We start from the raw sequence: 17685 nt of genomic DNA, 5'->3' as shown, positions 1-17685 counted from the left end.
AATTCTCTGTAGATTGTATGGAGCTTTTAGACTACTGTCAAAATGTACATCACTACAGATACAATAAAGGATTGACTATGAAGTGATGCTGTTATGTTTAAGTACCTTGTAAACCAAACTCTGTGTACTTCATTGTACAACGAATAACTAAAACAGCCAATCCACATCTGCAATTTCGCATGACGTGCCAGGTGGATATTTGTGCCAGGCCGGATATTTCTTGATTTCAGTTAAAGATAAAAAGCATTTCAATCAGTAAACATCTGCATCCATCAGAGAAGAGACCCCAGTAGTTCACTTCATTCAGTAATACCATTGCTTTAATGGGACAGCCAGGCTGACAGCATGTAAAAGGCCATTATTCAATCACGAGAACTTAAAAGCACAAAAAGAAACATTAAAAGAACACCAACAACAAACGCACAGAGCATTCTTGGCTGTTCATGAAAACAACTTTCTAGCATGGGGACCAAGAGACTTTTAACATACACACTCGCTCTCACTTCCTGTAGCTATACACAATCTTTTACAATATTGTCCTGGTGCTCAAAAGTCTCTCTGTGAGTGACTATGGTTGCAAGGCTGCGTTGGTAGGTCCATGCTAGTAGGCTGTAGAGGATGTGTGTACAAGGAACTAATGGTCGGATGAGCCTGGGCCTTTGGCATCGAGGGTTGCAGGTTCCACAGTCATCATCCATATCTTTCAATCACTCGACCACCCTGAAAACCCGGGAAACATTCAAGACTCTCTGCATAAAACTTGTAATCATTCACTCTCCAACCCCATGTGTTATTTTTCTTTTTACTCTTTGACACCAAGCTTGCAGGGGTGGGGGATGTGAACAGACATGACAGCCACCAAGTACAATATTTTTTTCCTTTACCAACCTTTGTCCTTGGCATTGGGTTTCCATACAGCAAGACGAGTTTGTTACAGAAGGATTTTGCAATAAGCTCCTTAAAAACATCATTACCTTTACCATTGTCCTGGAATTGAACAATCTTTTTTTTATACAAGTCAGTTCTGAAAATACAATGGCAAATAACATTTTCCACCAATTTCATCGTAAACAACAAAAAAATATATTTTTCACTCCCCATCTGATTTGTTTAGCTTATCAAATGAAAGGTTGTTTTTTTTTCCTTTTAAGCATCGTACCAACATTCATTGATTTCAATACTGTTTAAGTTTTACAAAGACATAAATATAATAGGATACAATACAGTATACTGTATAAAATACAAAATAAAGTTGATAGTTTTTTTTTTTAAATGATAAATCACCAGAAGAAAACCCAAAAAACGGATCTTTGACATTAGGCAAAAACACTAGTAGAATTACCCCCTGAGGTCAAATGATACAAGGATAGCAATGTCTCAAACTCCTTAAGTACCCAGATAGTTCACTGCTCTGATGTCACCCCAACGTAGTTCACTATAGGTCTACGGGCATTTTACAGGTGGCCTTTGTGACACGCAGTGGATGTGTATTATGTGAGTAGGCTAGTTTGGTTAAAATTGTTATATTGTATCTTAACTGCATGATATTACACCAAGAAAACTTTGAAGGCACAAATATCTGAGGCGGGGTATTGCCTCCGAAGAATCAAACCATACAACAGTTGTGGTGTCAAAAAAGTAAAAAATAATAATAAAAAAATAGGGGAGAAGAAAAGGTAAACACTGCAAAAAGAAAGGTTTCAGGTAAGGTTTAGGTCTGACTGAGGATGATGAGGCAGTGAATCAGGAAGTTAAGGCCAATTTACACAAGATCATCCAATCAGAACACTAACAGTTAAGATGATGTTAGACCTGACCAAACACAGTTTTACTACGACAATGTTTTTTTTCTTCTTTTCCTTAGCCTGACCCAATACATATATTTCTTCCCAAGGTTAAGTCAATTATATTAAACAAGGCATTATTTCTTGTTCTTCTTTCAGAGGTTGTTATTATACACAATAATATGTAAAGGTATGTTACAAGAATATACACGGGCTTCAGTCTATAATATTTTAGTAAGGAGTACATCCAAGCATTCAGGGTGAGGACTTTGGCTTTGAAAGGTTAGTCTACATATGCACAAATATGTAACACGCATATAAAACTCACCATAGAAAAAAATGCACAAGTACACAGAAAGTAAAGGAAAACCAGAAATGGACTAAATGGCTCACGTTAACTACATATCAGTCGTGACCATTTGCTCACACACGACCAAAGAGGGGGGAAAAAAGAGAAGGGGGCGGGGGTGGGGGTGGGGAGAAGAATACATTTTCAAGTTTCACCTTTTCACACCCCTCACATATTTGTGAACTTGACCAATCACAGAGCATTTTGTTCAGGGGTAAAGAAAAGCCAGAAGACATACAAAAACAGGATAAAACATTGAGGGTGGGTGGGTGGGGGTATTGAAGGGTTAAAGTTCAAGTTTGTCATTCATGTGCAAGTCAATATAAAAATGCTACAACTCGTACAACGCTCTTGTCAACATGACAGGGTCAGGGCAGTCCCCTGACGAGAGTTTACAACTTTATTTTTTTTTAAAAGGGCTTAAGTTGGAAATTGGCAGGACAAGTTTGCTCAATCAATGACGCAATGCATTATCTGATCTCCGCTCCCTGTAGTTTAGTTTTTTTTCTCCTTCTGCTCATCACCCCTCCCTCTGTCCACGCACCTGTCAGTTCAACCAGACGAAGAGCCTTCTGAGAACCTGCCTCACTGCATCAAAGGCCAAAGCAAAGTCTACCTCCTCCATCTCTTCCTTCTTACCCTGGGAGAGTCATCTCTCTCCCTCTCTCTCTCCTCACCATGCACCTTTGCCCACTATGGTAGGTCATTTCAGCCATCTCACCGTTCCCCCAGCCCCTTGCTCACTCGCTGTCGGTCTCTAGGTCCGAGTCCGACCACTGCACGGGGCTCAGTTTGCCATGGCGCTGGGCGTACTCGATAACTGCCGTGTAGCAGAAGTAGTACTGATCCCAGGTCTGGATGCTAAAGGCCCTCTGTGTACGCATCCGCCGCACTGTCTGACGCACATCCACCGTGCCAATGTCCTCTAGCCGTGACAGGCAGATGTCCAGTGTACAGAAAGTACCTACAGAGGAGGGCAGTGAGGGATGGAGGGAGAGGACAAATGGAAGAAGAAGAGTGAGGTCACACTTACAATCATTCGCACACACCAACCAACTGCTTTTTCTTCAATTAATTTCACTCCAAAATAAACCAAATAAATTCAGTCCACCTCATAAACATTAAAATTCAAAGGTTTCCATGCAATGTAATCAAGATGATATCAGATACTTCATGCACTACATGTGATTTTGTGGATGATATAGTGGTACAATACTGTTCATGTTTACCTGTGCGGCCAATGCCTGCACTGCAATGCACCACCACAGGGGGCCCCCCTGGAGACCCCGTCCAACTGGGGCCCAGGCTCCTGACTGCTGCCTCCTGCCTCTGGAGCACATGCTCACGGAAATCTAACATGGCAGACGCACACTTGGGAACGCCAAAGTCTGGCCAGCCAACATAGAGGTAGTGGGACACCTCACGCCTCTCGCCAGTCTGAGAGAGAGAGATAAGAAACACATGAACACGAGTGGAGTTGTTTCTCTGAACATGACCAACACATCACAGTTAAGGCTAATCAATCACATGAACCCCAGCATCCCTATTCTGGGCATGTCATAATAGGTGAACATTCTGCGAAAATAAACACGCTCACAATGTGAGAGAACAGACCCCTGGGGAACCCCGGCCAACAAAGTATATAGGGTTCAATGTGTTTTTGCAATTGTGTCTTGACAGAAAAGACAATGTTTCAACAATATTCTTTGCCTTTCATGTTGGCACGTTTCCACTAATAGAACTTTATATCATTATGTGAATTATCATCAGTAATGGGAGAGGGGACGTACCCAAGAGGAACACACTTTCAAGGATTTCATGGACTTTTGTAGTCCTAGATAGGGCTGCAACTACCGATTAACGAATATTCTATCAATTACTTTTTCAATTAATCAAATAATCGAGAAGCACGTTTTTGTGATACTCAATCGATGCAAAAACATCGAACGAATGTTTCATAATCGTCTAAATTCAATTGATTAGTCTGATTAACCACTATTTTAACGTAGTCGTTCAACAGTGGTGCATAAAAATATTTCTGATTGATTGATGTCTTTATTGACAAGTGCATAGACATGACCATATCATTTGTACATATCTGTCGAAAGGATAAAACTAAAGTTTGAGAACTCATTTTTCCACTGTGGTCCTTTTTGCAACTGTTGCACCCCTAGCCCCAGGGCACGTCTCACCTGTGCGTTGTAAAGTTCAAGATGGGAGAGCTTGAAGTCCTGGAACACCTTGATGTGGGTGCTCCTGATAAGGAAGTATCCATGCTGCTCCGTCCTGCCCTCCTCCAGGGGCCAGTACTGACCACACTTTACACGGCCGCGCTCTACCACCCTGGGAAGCACACAAGAGTTAGCTCAACTCTTCACCTGCTCCGTCAGGCACCATGCATCTGACATCATTCAACCCTCACAACTTGTGTGCACATGTGACTCTTGGCATCTCCCATCGCACAAGATAATTTTCCCAGAAATCAGATGACGGCGAAGGTTCACCTGGTGGTCATGACTATAATCAGTACCATCTGCTCCCACACCATGCGCCAGAAGTCACCAAAGGTCTTTGGCAAAGGACCTGAGGAATACAAAGACACCGTCTGACCAGGGTAACAGAGTCACCAACATAGTTCCCACAACATGGATCAGAGACTGACAACCTAGAAGTAACAGACATTTTAGAAGACCGATTGCAGGGAAAACAGCCAGTAAGCCTGTTAACAGCAGCTTACCTTGAGTAGCAATGTAGGCGTTGCTTCTCTTGTACCCGTCCATGAAACTGGCATTGATGTAGTCTGGTGTCTGAAGAGAACACAGCACAAAGGAAGTTAATTGCTGACCGTTTGATGTGATGTTCTACTGCCCTCTATAGGAGTACTGAGTTGTGCACACAACAATATAAAAAAGTGACCACTTAAGCACTTTCTTATGGTCATATTTAAAGAAAAGTGAAAATAGCCACCTACAAGCTCACAATGCGTCATGTGCGCTGTGTTGCGAGTTTGTAGATTGTCACAATTTTGTTTTTACATTTTTTCCTACATGCCCAAAATATGGACACTAGGGCTGATATGGTTAACTGTAGTTTGTTTTAAAGGGGAACTTTACCGATCTGTTACTTGAATCCTATCGTTCTTTTGTGAGATGGACATAAACTGACATATCACTATCCAATTTGTTCTGTGTGCTGCACTCTCACGTCGCTGGAAAATCCCTGTCAGCCTACGTGACTCGTCGAAACTTGCTGTTTTACATAGCACCACAAGCAAGTGTTAGCAGATCTTCAGTCTCAACACGATAGAATGATAGGACTCATGTAAAATATCACCAAAGCTGCCCTTTAAAGATGGTGCAAGTGATTATTTTGTTAAGATAAGAGTTAAATAGCCCTATATTCTGATAGCAATAATTGCTATAGAGTGTTTGTTCAGTAACAGGAGTCTCCCCATGTCTCCAGCTCTTTAGTAGGAGACCAATTTTATCCAATCAGGAGAGAGAACTCATACAGGAAACAGGATAAACAAGTGAAATTGGAAAAGTGTAAACAAATTAGCATACAAAATTGGAACTGGAAAACATGATCATAAATCATCTTTGTAGAGTTCTCTCTCTTGATTGGATGAAATGTGTAACCAACCTGAAAACGTATTTTGTGTTTACTAAAAAGCTGGAGAGTAGAGCTGTTCACAGGTCCCCAAAAAATGGATCGACGAACCCGAACCCTAATGGACCCGACTGGTTTGGGGACGCGCAGCTCAACTTTTTCCCCCCGCATATTGCACTGGAGTATTCTGATACCAGGTCACTGTGATCATCGTAGCACTTCATGCTTTTCTCTAACGATCAGTGTGGAGCACGGGTCTTCTCGGGTATTAGACATAATGATAAACAGAACCGAGGTCCGAGATAATAGAACTGGACCGGAACCCACCCAGGTCCGAGTGATAATGGTAAAAGATGGATCCGGACCTGTAGGGGCCTGTCGTGTATTTTTCAGAATCGGAGGACCCGAGAAGAGCTTTACTGGAGAGATGGGAGACCCCTGTTACTGAACAAGTTCTCTACAGCAGTGATTACTAATAGAATATAGAGCTTTAAAGGTAGGGTAAGTGATTTTCTTTCGTTAAAATAAGTGTTAAATAGCTTTATATTCTGATAGTACTCATTGCTATAGTGTGTTTGTTCAGTACAGGAGTCTCCATGTCTCCCCAACTCTTTATTAACTCTTTTACTGCCATGGACGCGTTTTGAAGTCATTTGGTACTTGGTCCACAGTGCCATTGACGCGTTAGACGCCGCGTTTGAAAAAAGAAAAAAGCTGATAAATGGGTACTGATGGCTGAAATTTTGCAACCCACTTGAAAATGTGTGTTCTGTTTATTGAAGAGCTGGAGAGACAAGGAAGATACCCGTTACTGAAACAAACACTCTATAGCAATGATTACTATCAGAAAATACTCCTTTAACCTTTTAACAAAGCACTTTTTGTTTTAACCCAAAGATATCACTTACCCTACCTTTAACTTTTTAACAAAAAACTTTCAACTAAAATACCTTTATACACATTGATTACTGGTTTTTAAAATGGATCAGAATTTTAAGAAGAGTGACAAGCTATGGTTAAAATGAGCAAAAATCTGTCTTCAACCATTTTAAGTCTGAATAGGTAATAGTTTTAGGGAATTTTGATCAATAATTCGAATTTCCCAGTGACATGCATAGAGAAACATTAAGAACATTTCATCGCTGTTGGGCAGAAACCTTGTATCTCCATATTTCAACATACCCTACTTTATCGTACAAGAGTGTCACGCAAAAGTAGAGAAAACAGCTGATCTACAACCTCACAGTGAGATTTATCGTAGTTACATTTATCTGTGGGTTTTGTGAATATTTAATCAATGAAAAGTATTAACAAGAGCTTGAATTTTTGCACGAGTCAGATCTGAATTATTACCTCGTCGTCATCATCACAGAGCTGGCAGAGTCGCACTCGCGACTGGTCTAGACAAAGGACATCGCTGTACCGGTTCTTAATCTGATTGGACAGCTTCCTGTAAAAGAGTATTAAAACACACGTAGACACACTTTCAGATAACAGATTTCAAGTTTGGGCAACTCATGTTTTTCTGCCTTACAAGACAAAGAGAGCATCAGGCTAAGTATCATCTCTTACTTGGAGTAGTCAAAGGTTCCCGCTGGTGGCTCCTTGCGGATCTCCTCATACTCCTGGTAGATGCCCTTCTTCTTCTGTCTCTTCACATGCTCCACCAACTCCTGCACGGTCATCCCTCCTGGCTCGGGCATATGAACAGACGCCTCCATGCAGGTGTCCTCGTCCTCGGGACCCCACGACGATGACAAGGGTGGGGACTGGGACGACGGCTGATGGGGGGGCCGCGGCAGAGCTTTCTGGGGCAGAGGGGGGATCCCTTCTTCCTCTTCAAGCTCTTCGTCTTCCTCGTCCTCCACCAGGCTCTCATTCTGTGGGCTGCAGGTGGCAGTGTCCGCCGCCTCGTCATCGGGTACGTCCCCATCGACTTTCTGGTGCTGCGGGGTGTCAGGGGGGGTGTCCGACTGGGGAGGGGGCTGGTGGCCGCGGCCGTTCACATTAGCGTTGGGACCGGTGCCGCCAACAGCCACGTTGGCTCCGCTCACTGCCGAGCCGTTCCAGTGTTGGTGGTTCCCCTGCGGCCTGTTGGGAGCCGAATGCGGGCTGTGCTGGTTCTGGCCTTGGGCTCGAGTCCTACCCTCCACTCCACCACAGTGGTTGTGTGGGTTAGCATTGCTATCATTATAGCAGTTGGAATTAGCCACGGCTAGCTCCGATGTCAACGTTGTATTGATATGCGTGTGGGACAGTGTAGCGCCCGCGCTAGTGTTGCTGCACTCCAGGCTGTAGGAGCGCAGCAGGCTGCCCACGCAGTCGTGCGTGTCGTGTACTTGCATGTCACCTGAGGCAGGGTGCGTATTAACACAGGACTGGATCCAGGCCACGTGGCTGTACTGGGACGTCCCACCTAGGTGCTCGGGGAGAGAGGAGACCGGGATGTGATTGGCCAACTCGTGGGCTTTCACAGTACACACCTGAGGAAGAAATAAGAAAAAAAATAAACAAGAAATAATATCCAGATATTTCATAACTGATAACTTCAAGTTTACACCAGGTATAAAGGAGTGGGTGAAATCATTTTCTGCAAGCTTCCTATGAAATCCAGTATACATTAAATAAAGAATAACAATGAAAAACAGTTAAACATTCTGACGGTAAATGTAAAAGGCACAAGAACTGGTACTGTGCCATTGGCTTGATCACATATAATAGTCTATTTAGCAAATATCAAATATACATCAAGGGACAGTAGTCTGCAGTCTCTTGTGCACCATATAAAATAATGCAAAACAAATGTACATAAATGTATGGTAAAGCATGTACAGTCAGATATACAGTACATAAAGTGAGTGACAGGCCAGTGTAGCGGTGCAAAATAGCATTTAAAGGCTGACATGGCCATCTTGTGGCTGCACTGAATAACAGAACATGTAATGTACAGCAAGTACTCAGATATCGTCTGTCAGGTGGAAACCTTGTATGTCCTAAACCGTTACTTTTCAGGAAATGGAAAAGAGAACCTGTGTTCCAATGGATTCAATGTAGTTTTATCACTATTTTTGTAATTATTAATTTAGTCACAAGCTCTTGCTAATACTTTAAATTTTATATTTATAAAACACACTTAACCACTTTCACTTTGCAAAACGTGTGCATACATGACTTCAGAGACGTACGTACCCTTTCTCTCAGCTTCTCACGGACAAAGAGGCGAAGAACAGCAAAAGGTGCTCGGAACCAGAGAGGTGATGACACGATGAAGACACATTTTAGACGAGCTGGGAATGCTCCCTGATGAAAAACAGAGATACGAGTCACTGACCCAGGAGAATGACACCCATATTTAATGTGTCGTGTGCATGTCCACCTGCTTGAACCCCATCATTCCTATTCTGGTGTGAACATTCGTCAAAAATAGCAGATCTACAAGCTCATGATTGGCTATTTTTGGCAACGATATTTTAGTATAGAGCGAAAACAGAAGGGAGCCTAGATAGAGCACTTGGGAATCCACTCAACTAAGTATATGCTGTATACTAAAAACGTACTTACATCTTAAAATAAAAAGTGAGAACAAGACGTGATGATTCAATTTAATAGGGATCCCTAGAGAAACAGTAAAATAAAGCAATAGCCAGAACTCCGAAGTCCTTCTGGTACTTTTAATTCATATGCAGCACGGACAACATAGCACACACGGACGCGTTTCGGCGTCAAGCCTTCTTCAGCGTGTATGATAATGCAAACATTTGGGGACATTTAAATAGGGGGACCGGGGTGCAACACAGAAATCGGTCCGTCTAAAAACAGGCTACTTCATAGGCCTCATCACAGTTGTTTATACAGTATATCACATTAATCCCTATACCCCTCTTTGATTCCCTAGAGAAACACCATGCTTCCAGCATGCAAGATGATTGAGTCTCCCGAACCATCTTGGCACAAAATATGTATACACAACACAAAAAGGGGAGGAGTTCGAGCTGTGACATGACCCAACAATACCCTCTCTTTGGTAGGGCACAATGGTCTGATTCAATCATTAAAGTCCTTTGTCAATGCAGCCAGATAAAAGGCCTTTTTCGGCTGATTCAATCTAGTTCTTAAACATAAAGCTTGATCAAAGGGTTTTCAGTGGATTCGAAAGCTGTTGGTAAAACTGAGATACTATGGTCACCAGTTCTAGTAGTGGTGATGTTTCCACATTAACAGCGGACTCAATCTAGACACACACAAGATCAAATATGTGGTTCCCTTGGTATCAGTCTAAGTTGTGTGGCGAGAGGGGTTGAGTGCTGCGCTATGGATTTTGGCATGTCCATAATATTAATTCAGCAGACCGTTTATAATAGCACTCTAGACTTTCAAATTAAATAAATGGGGAAAAGGAATAGCATCCTACAGTACCTGATAGCAGTGTATTTGTGAAAATAAATGTTTAATTTCAATAAACAAAGCTATAAGAGTAGAACAGGAGAGGGGTCTTGTTAAATGCACCTTGAGCAGGTTGAGGATCTTAACACAGAGCTCATAGTCGAAGTTTCCATAGCTGGAGTTGGTCATGTCGTAGATAAATATGAGGCCGTCTTTTTGAGTTTGCACACTGTTGGAGATAAAAGAGACAGAGTTATCCAAAAGGAGGAAGGGTGGTAGAAAAAGATGAAGCAATCATTCTTACCCAGGGTTCTTAAACTTTGTTCGCCCTGGCACTAAAACAACATTTGTGACAATCTCTATGAAAATCAGACAGACGTTAATGGAAACACATTTGGGATATGAGCACTGCAGGAAAGAGGACATTTTAGCTGTCCAACTAGATTTTTGAGAAACTGCTTCAACAGTAACATCTGATTTCAAAGTAGAAGGTTACATTCACGCCCTAATTCAGAATACCAAGCAAGCGGGCATACAGTCAAAAGTAAATAATTAAAATTCTCATATAGCAAACAAACAGGACAAAATGTTCCATGAAAATGTTTCTAAGAGAGACCGGGGTATTGTAAAATACAAGAGAAAGAAGAAAACGGTGCATGTGAAGGATGCATTACCACTCTATGGCTTTGTCCAGCTGGTAGATGATGGCTTGTAGCACCGCCTTATGGGTAGTGATGTCTGGCCGATGGAGATGAGCAGTGAAGAGAGCTAAAGCTGCACCTTTTGCATCACGGCCAGGCTGGAAAGACGCACAATATTACATTACTGTGCCAAGGCAAATTCCTCCAATGTGCAATTTACTAAATGTGATTCTGGAATATGCATCAAAACGTCAAGACCATGAGCATACATAATAATCTCAACACAGAACAAAATACAAGGAAACACACCACTTTTTTCTGATGCACTTACAAATTAAGGTATCTAGTTTGAGGATGGTAAACACATAAGGCACATTCAGAAAACTACTAAGCTCTTTTTTCCTGAGTTTCACACAGTCAGGCACTAATAAAATATCCTGTCAGCAGAGAGATTTGAAAGAATCGTCAGCCTAAATCCCCACTAACTGTCAGCCTCAATCATCACTGTGGATGTGGGTGTGATAATTGCAATATGAAGCTGACAATGTTTCAAATTTGACTAAAACATTAGCAACCATGACATGCAAAAAAAATCACATCCCTCTCCCTCTTTATTTGGAGGAACCACACAGACTGAATAGGACACACAGACCAAGTTGGTGAAAATGTAATAAAAGCCATGTTCTTGCGATGAGCTGTCCCCTTTTCATTAGGGCCGACTTTTTAGTCGTTCAACGCCAGCTGTACTGATTCCAATGCTGTGTCTGAAACTTGTGAACACATCAATTGTGCTGCTATTAATCACTAACGCTTAGTGCCCTCAAACTAGACTTGTGTCTAGTCTATAAAGGAAAGGTGGCTAGTCTCACCGAAAGTTTAAAACAAAAACAAACAGATGAATTACAAAGCAAGCACGGTACACATTCACAATATTAATTTTCAATCCTATGATTAACTGCAACACTCACCAGGACTGTGAATTTGCCACTCAATAGCTCCGATCGCAGAGGCTCCTCATCAGGGTTAATGTTGAAGATGCCCTCTTTGATTCGTGTGTTCTGATTTGAGAAATGACAGCAACAGGAAAGAATGATTTAGCCTGCAGTTAAACCTGCCTGGCTGTGTCACTCTGTAGGCATTCACCTTACAGTGCTCAAAACCTAAAAGAGTAGACAGTTTAACACAGATGTAGCAGAGACACAATGTCAGTCAATACTACAAAATTAATGTTTCATCCTTTGAATTCATGTCATCCTCTACACTGAAACAAATATAAGTCCATGCAAGTGTTGGTAATAAATCCCCCAAAAACACTCCAACTACTATTTTTTTTGTTATTTACCAGCAGTGAAAGTGCATAGATATGGTTTTGTTATTTGACTTGTTAATGATCCATTCGAGCACTCGGCGGATCTCCAAACTTACTTCTTCTCACTTTAACACTTCTTTTTTGCTTGCTGCTTTGTTAAAGTCACAGATGATTTGACTGAGAAATGTGCCGCAGATTGTCTGCTTTGAAAATACTGGGTATACTTTATGACGTAATTGGACCAAGTCCACATTACGATGCATCTTAGAATTGATTAATTACCACACCTCTAGCTGACATGCAGAGATTTCTCTGTCTAACAGTTGGCCAATCAAAGCTATTATTCACATTTTCAAGGTTATTTTACGCAGGGTGTTTGTAGCTATTTATGGGAGCTGATCAGATAGTACTGTGACAATATAATCTCAACACTCCTGGTTTGATTGTGGCTGGAGACCTGTGTTTAATGTTCTTCCCCAACAGGTTTCCATATATTTACTATCATATCCAAATAAAGCAAATACTGACAAAAAAAACCCAAAAAACAGAAAGAATACAATTACCACAGGTGGCGATAAGTTTTACATCACTAGCACGTGACACCATGTACTACCATGTATCCAATGTTAATTTACCATCCTGCTTACAGCCCTTTTGCTGCAGGTGCACATATAATTCTAGAAGTTACAGTGTTTCTCATGAACTGAACTGAACTAGAACTAATGAAATATCCTGTCAGTCTCATAATGAACCGATATCCCCCCTCCATCGTTATCATAACGTTATCTACAAATGAAAATGCAAGATATTAGTGTCACTGTGTGCTAAACTCACACACAGCTAAAGCCGGCCAATAACAGACATCCGTTCACACTCTGAGTGTTTACTAGCTTGTTTCACATTCAGCTTATTCAACCCTTCTTTACTTGCTTGTCACGGAGTAAATAATTTGACTATTTAACTTTGGCATGCGCATTTGCATGAGATACGACCGCGACAGTTTCACAGGACCAATGCTTGCTCACCTTTCATTGAAAATGAATTGATGAATGATGATATGTGAAAATGTTTAAAGGCAGGAAGAAGCTTATAAAGCATTCTGTATATAAAGCTTTACAGCTTACATCGGTTCTTTATGCCAGATTCCAAGTAGCAGTACTGACGTACAATAAGTGATTTTCTGAGCAAAGCTTAGCACATTCGTAAAGTTAGATTAAACGCTTGCTTTTTTGGTCGACAGACAACAAAATAAGAGCATTGCGTGAAGTCAAAATAAAATTCTAATAGAAAATAACAGCAACATTGACAGGAAGCACGGAGAGAGAGTAGGTGAGTGACATGCAGCAAATGGTCCGACTGACCAGGAATCGAACCCAAGACTTGCTATCAGGCATTAGAGCCCATGTGGTATGCGCTCTAACCACTTGACTATCGGGTCGCCCAATTCCAGAGATTTTAATAAAAATCCTTACCATCACACTGGGAACTAATACTGAACTCTGAGTGCCATTAAGCAAAAACAGCAAAATATTTCACACTGTACAAGTCACTCGATAATGGAAAAGAAGCGTGCACTTCGGCTTTGAGTGCTGTCACCCATCACAGGTGTCGGTGCCATACCTTGTATGCCTCGAAAAGTTCGATGGCCCTCTTGACGTCAAACTTGCGGGCCATGAGGAACTTGACAGCTGTGGGTTGGGAGACGAGAGCAGCACTGTGGGGCTGCTCTCTACTACGCACCTTACTCAGGAACTCCTCCACTGCCTGTAAGGGACAGATGAGGAAGCATAAGGTGGAGAATAGAGATGAGGGGTGAAAATAATAAAAGAGCAAAGCAAAACAAAAGTTGTCAGAAGAAGACAGTTATATTTGCAGAGAGAGGGAAAGGCAGAATGAGAGAGAAGACAAAAGGAGGTGCATCAATGTGAGATAAGAGAGCAGGGCAATGAGAGACAGGAGATGGGGAGGATAATTGCGTTAATTGGAAGACTACATAGATGTCAGCTTGGTAGTCCTCTCCTAACCAAGGTTGGAATACAGTGAGATAAGGCTGTTAACAGGCCATAGTCATAGTAATAGGCAGCAGTAAGCAATAGCGACCATAATCCAAAACATTATCTAACTTGGGCAACTTGTTTTCTTGAGCATGTAGGGTGCACAATTTTCACCAGTATATTATATAAACTACAGCGTGTTAACTCAACAAAAGGCCTCATTGACTTAATTGATGCTGTACCCATTCATTTATCTATAGAAAAGAGTGAGTGTAAATAAATGTGGTCAGTGTATCCCAATGGAAATTATGACCCGACATATTTGACACATGTAATGTAAGATGTACATTACTTGCGTCAAATATGTATGTTATGTTTCACTTCTGGCAGAGGTAATCGATGCAACAGACGGGTATTAACGTTCAACCATTTCAGGCAAGGATATTGTCAATGGATAGGGTTGGATAAGGTTTATGAACAACTCACTGTATTCAACACATACTGTAAGTAGGCCCAGTGAACAATTCACCATGTATGACATGTGTACAAGGTTAATGTTCAAGCTTTGTTGCTGGCCATTGATGACCATGCATACAGTCTCCAATTTCAGCTTCAAACTAAATTATGTGGGGAGAGATATGAATAGAACTTTTCTGGAAGTCAGTTACTTGGTAACCACTGCTTGGAAGAGGGTCTTGTCTTGTTTTATGCTTGCTGTTGTATGGCTGTGTGCTGAGCTGATTGATGTGATTGCAAAGAACAAAGCAAAACAATATTTCACTTGTGGACAATAAAGGCAATCTAATCGAATGTGAGAAGACGAATGCAACTATCGAGAAAACAATCTTAACAGGGAAAACACCACTTTTTTGGGTGTGTTTTTCTAGCACCTTAACTAATGTTCATAAGTATATCATGCACAGTATACATCTGCTGCTATGCTCACGCACCTTATATCTCATCTCAGGTACTACTGTAGATAATTTGTTTGTTTTCTTTGATTGACCCCCCCCCCCCCCCTCTTCCCTTTCTTTTTTTCTATGGATATAGCAACATGATGGGATTGGGAACTATGCACGAAAACGAATTTCACACACTTTTTTACTTCTGTAAACCTGTGATGGGACAAGCATGAAAACAGTGTACAGGCCAAATCTCATCCGGCCAACTAGCCTAATTGAGTTAGCTGTGATTATTCCTGGTGAATGACTACATCATTACATCAAGGAAATAATGAAGGTGTCATCAAAAGCTGTGCATGACTTTCAGTGTTTGCTATCAATGTCAGGCCCATCCCTTTTACTGGAGAGTCATGACAACAACAATGCTAGGAACTGGGGGTCCAGTTCTGTGAACTGTCTGCCGTAAATTTGATAGCCAGGATATTGCTGCTAACTGACTCTGAACGCTAGCATTAGCATTGTTATGAGAGTAAACCCAACTGAATCCCATCTTACACTGACATTCTAACTACGTCCCATATTTTATAAAATGCTCCTTGGTCGATCGTTTATACATGAAACGATATTCACAACACAATGTAATAACAGTATAGTAACAACTCCACAGCCAGACAGAGCTACCAGTGTTGCCGGATTCTGTGAGAGAAACAAGCAACCAGGTCTAGGAAAACAAGCCCCAAAAGAAGTGACCATATGAGCACTTTAAACATATAAATCGTCTATTTGAAAATAGCCGATCTACAAGCTCACAGTTGTAGTTGTGAGGTTGTAGATCTATTTTCAAATAAAATCTTAGGGGCAAAGGGAAGGGGATTTGGAACATTTTAACAACGCAAATCTTTTGTAAGGGGTTCCCTGGCACAACATATTTTTAGATGGGGGGTCGGTAGACAAATACATATTAATCTGAGGGTCCTCGACATGAAAATGTTTGAGAACGTCTGGTTTATACGACATTAGGAAACAAGAGCCAAATAAGCAACTACACTTTAGAAACATGCCCGAAAAACGCAACTATTATATTTACAAGCAAATGACGAGAAAAACAAGCCCAAAGTCGCTTATAATCAGCGGACATGGCAACACTGTTAGCTACTCACTCAAGCCAACAATGGCTAACCAGTGTTAGCTGATAGCTAGGTTACATGTGGTAGCTAGTTAGCCTAACGTCAGTGTGTGTAACGTTACGTTACTTTCCACAGTCAGTCACCTAACCTTGGGTAACGGCAGTTAACTGGATGCAACGTGCATTAAACACGACTCTCTAAATAGATTACAATATTTGTTTTGCATACGCTGGTTATTATGTACCCAGCAGTACAACCCGGTACAATGCCTAACGTTACTGGATGGCAGTGTAGCCGCTATTAGCAAACGCCATCATGCTAAAAGCCCACCTCTTTGCTAACCAGTGGTGGGAAAAGTACTCTATTTTTTTTACTTAAGTAAAAGTATCAATGCTGCAATGTATAAATATCCTGTTATTACAAGTAAAAGTCCGGGATTCAAACATTTACTTGAGTAAAAGTACAAACGTATTGGTATCAAAATGTACTTTAAAGTACCAAAAGCAGAAAGTGCTCATTATGCAGAATGGCCCATTTCACAAGTTTTCAAATGTATAAAACGCTTTTGAATAGCAGATCTACAAGCTCACAATGTGTGAGCTTGTAGATCTGCTATTTTCAAATGGCCGAAATGCATGTAGGTCTGAAGTGGTTAATGTATGTTTTGTAATAATACTAAAAATGTACAAAGCAACTAGTAAGTAAGTTTTCAAATAATTATATTGGAGTAAAAAGTACAATATTTGCCTCTGCGGTGTACTGGAGTAGAAGTAAAAGTACAGAAAATTGGAAATATTCCATTAAAGTAAAAAAAATACCTCAAAATTGTACTTAGGTACGTACAGTACTTGAGTAGATGTACTTAGTTACTTTACACCACTGCTCTTTGCTAACTGCTGTCAGTCAGTCATACATACATGGGGTTCAGGGTTCTGGAGGGCCACAACTGTTTACTAGGCTGTACCCCCCCACACCCCCTGCCCCCCCCGCCCCACACACACACACACACACACACCTGAACAACCACCACACCATAATACTGATATAAATATGTGTATATATACAACTTTAATCACACAAAGAGGCAACGGACGTTTGAAATGCACACATTAAAAACATTATGTCGAGAACAAGGCACGGTAATAAGTATGTTAGAACGAGCCTTCTTACCAGCTCCTCCTGAGTTGTCAGGGCTTCCGCCATCTTGAAGCCTCCGCAACGTCGCAGCAACGGCCGCGCCCACAAGGCGCTGGCTCACGCCCTTACGCCAGGGCCCCGCCTCTAACTCCGCCCACATCACCGCCCCCAACCCCCACCCATAGTAATAATAATAACAATAATATATTATTATTATTATTATTATTATTATTGTAGATATACTGTACAATTGTGTTGCCTGGGAACAACTGGGTCCAAGTTTATTTCCTTAGAGACTGATATTCACTAGCCCCATGGATACACGCGACGGTCGTCTGTCACGACCGTCATGGATGAACTTCAACCTGGTCCTGGTGTTTGCACTTTCTCTATTTGTAACCCGTACATCTACATAAATGTTCATATATAAAGTGCTCACCCTATGACCAC

The 17685-nt window shown here is 41.4% G+C and overlaps 1 protein-coding gene across 1 annotated transcript; it reads right to left on the bottom strand.

The window, feature by feature from the left end:
• Nucleotides 1–302: 302 nt before the first annotated feature.
• Nucleotides 303–17312, bottom strand: ptpn9b (protein tyrosine phosphatase non-receptor type 9b). Its single transcript, XM_084047075.1, has 13 exons — nt 17269–17312; nt 13696–13839; nt 11735–11824; nt 10800–10924; nt 10249–10354; nt 8932–9042; nt 7315–8225; nt 7096–7192; nt 4871–4940; nt 4638–4716; nt 4326–4476; nt 3363–3570; nt 303–3097 (listed from the first exon to the last, which is right to left on the bottom strand). Exons 1-13 carry the CDS (start codon nt 17299–17301, stop codon nt 2874–2876), a joined length of 2349 nt encoding a protein of 782 aa, XP_083903201.1. The 5' UTR covers nt 17302–17312; the 3' UTR covers nt 303–2873.
• Between the last annotated feature and the right edge of the window lie 373 nt (nt 17313–17685).

Source organism: Gymnoscopelus microlampas (assembly GCF_963454915.1).
Source record: "Gymnoscopelus microlampas genome assembly, chromosome: 2".
Classification (NCBI taxonomy): domain Eukaryota; kingdom Metazoa; phylum Chordata; class Actinopteri; order Myctophiformes; family Myctophidae; genus Gymnoscopelus; species Gymnoscopelus microlampas.
Note: the sequence above shows the minus strand (reverse complement) of the source record. Positions and strands in the feature narration are given on the sequence as shown.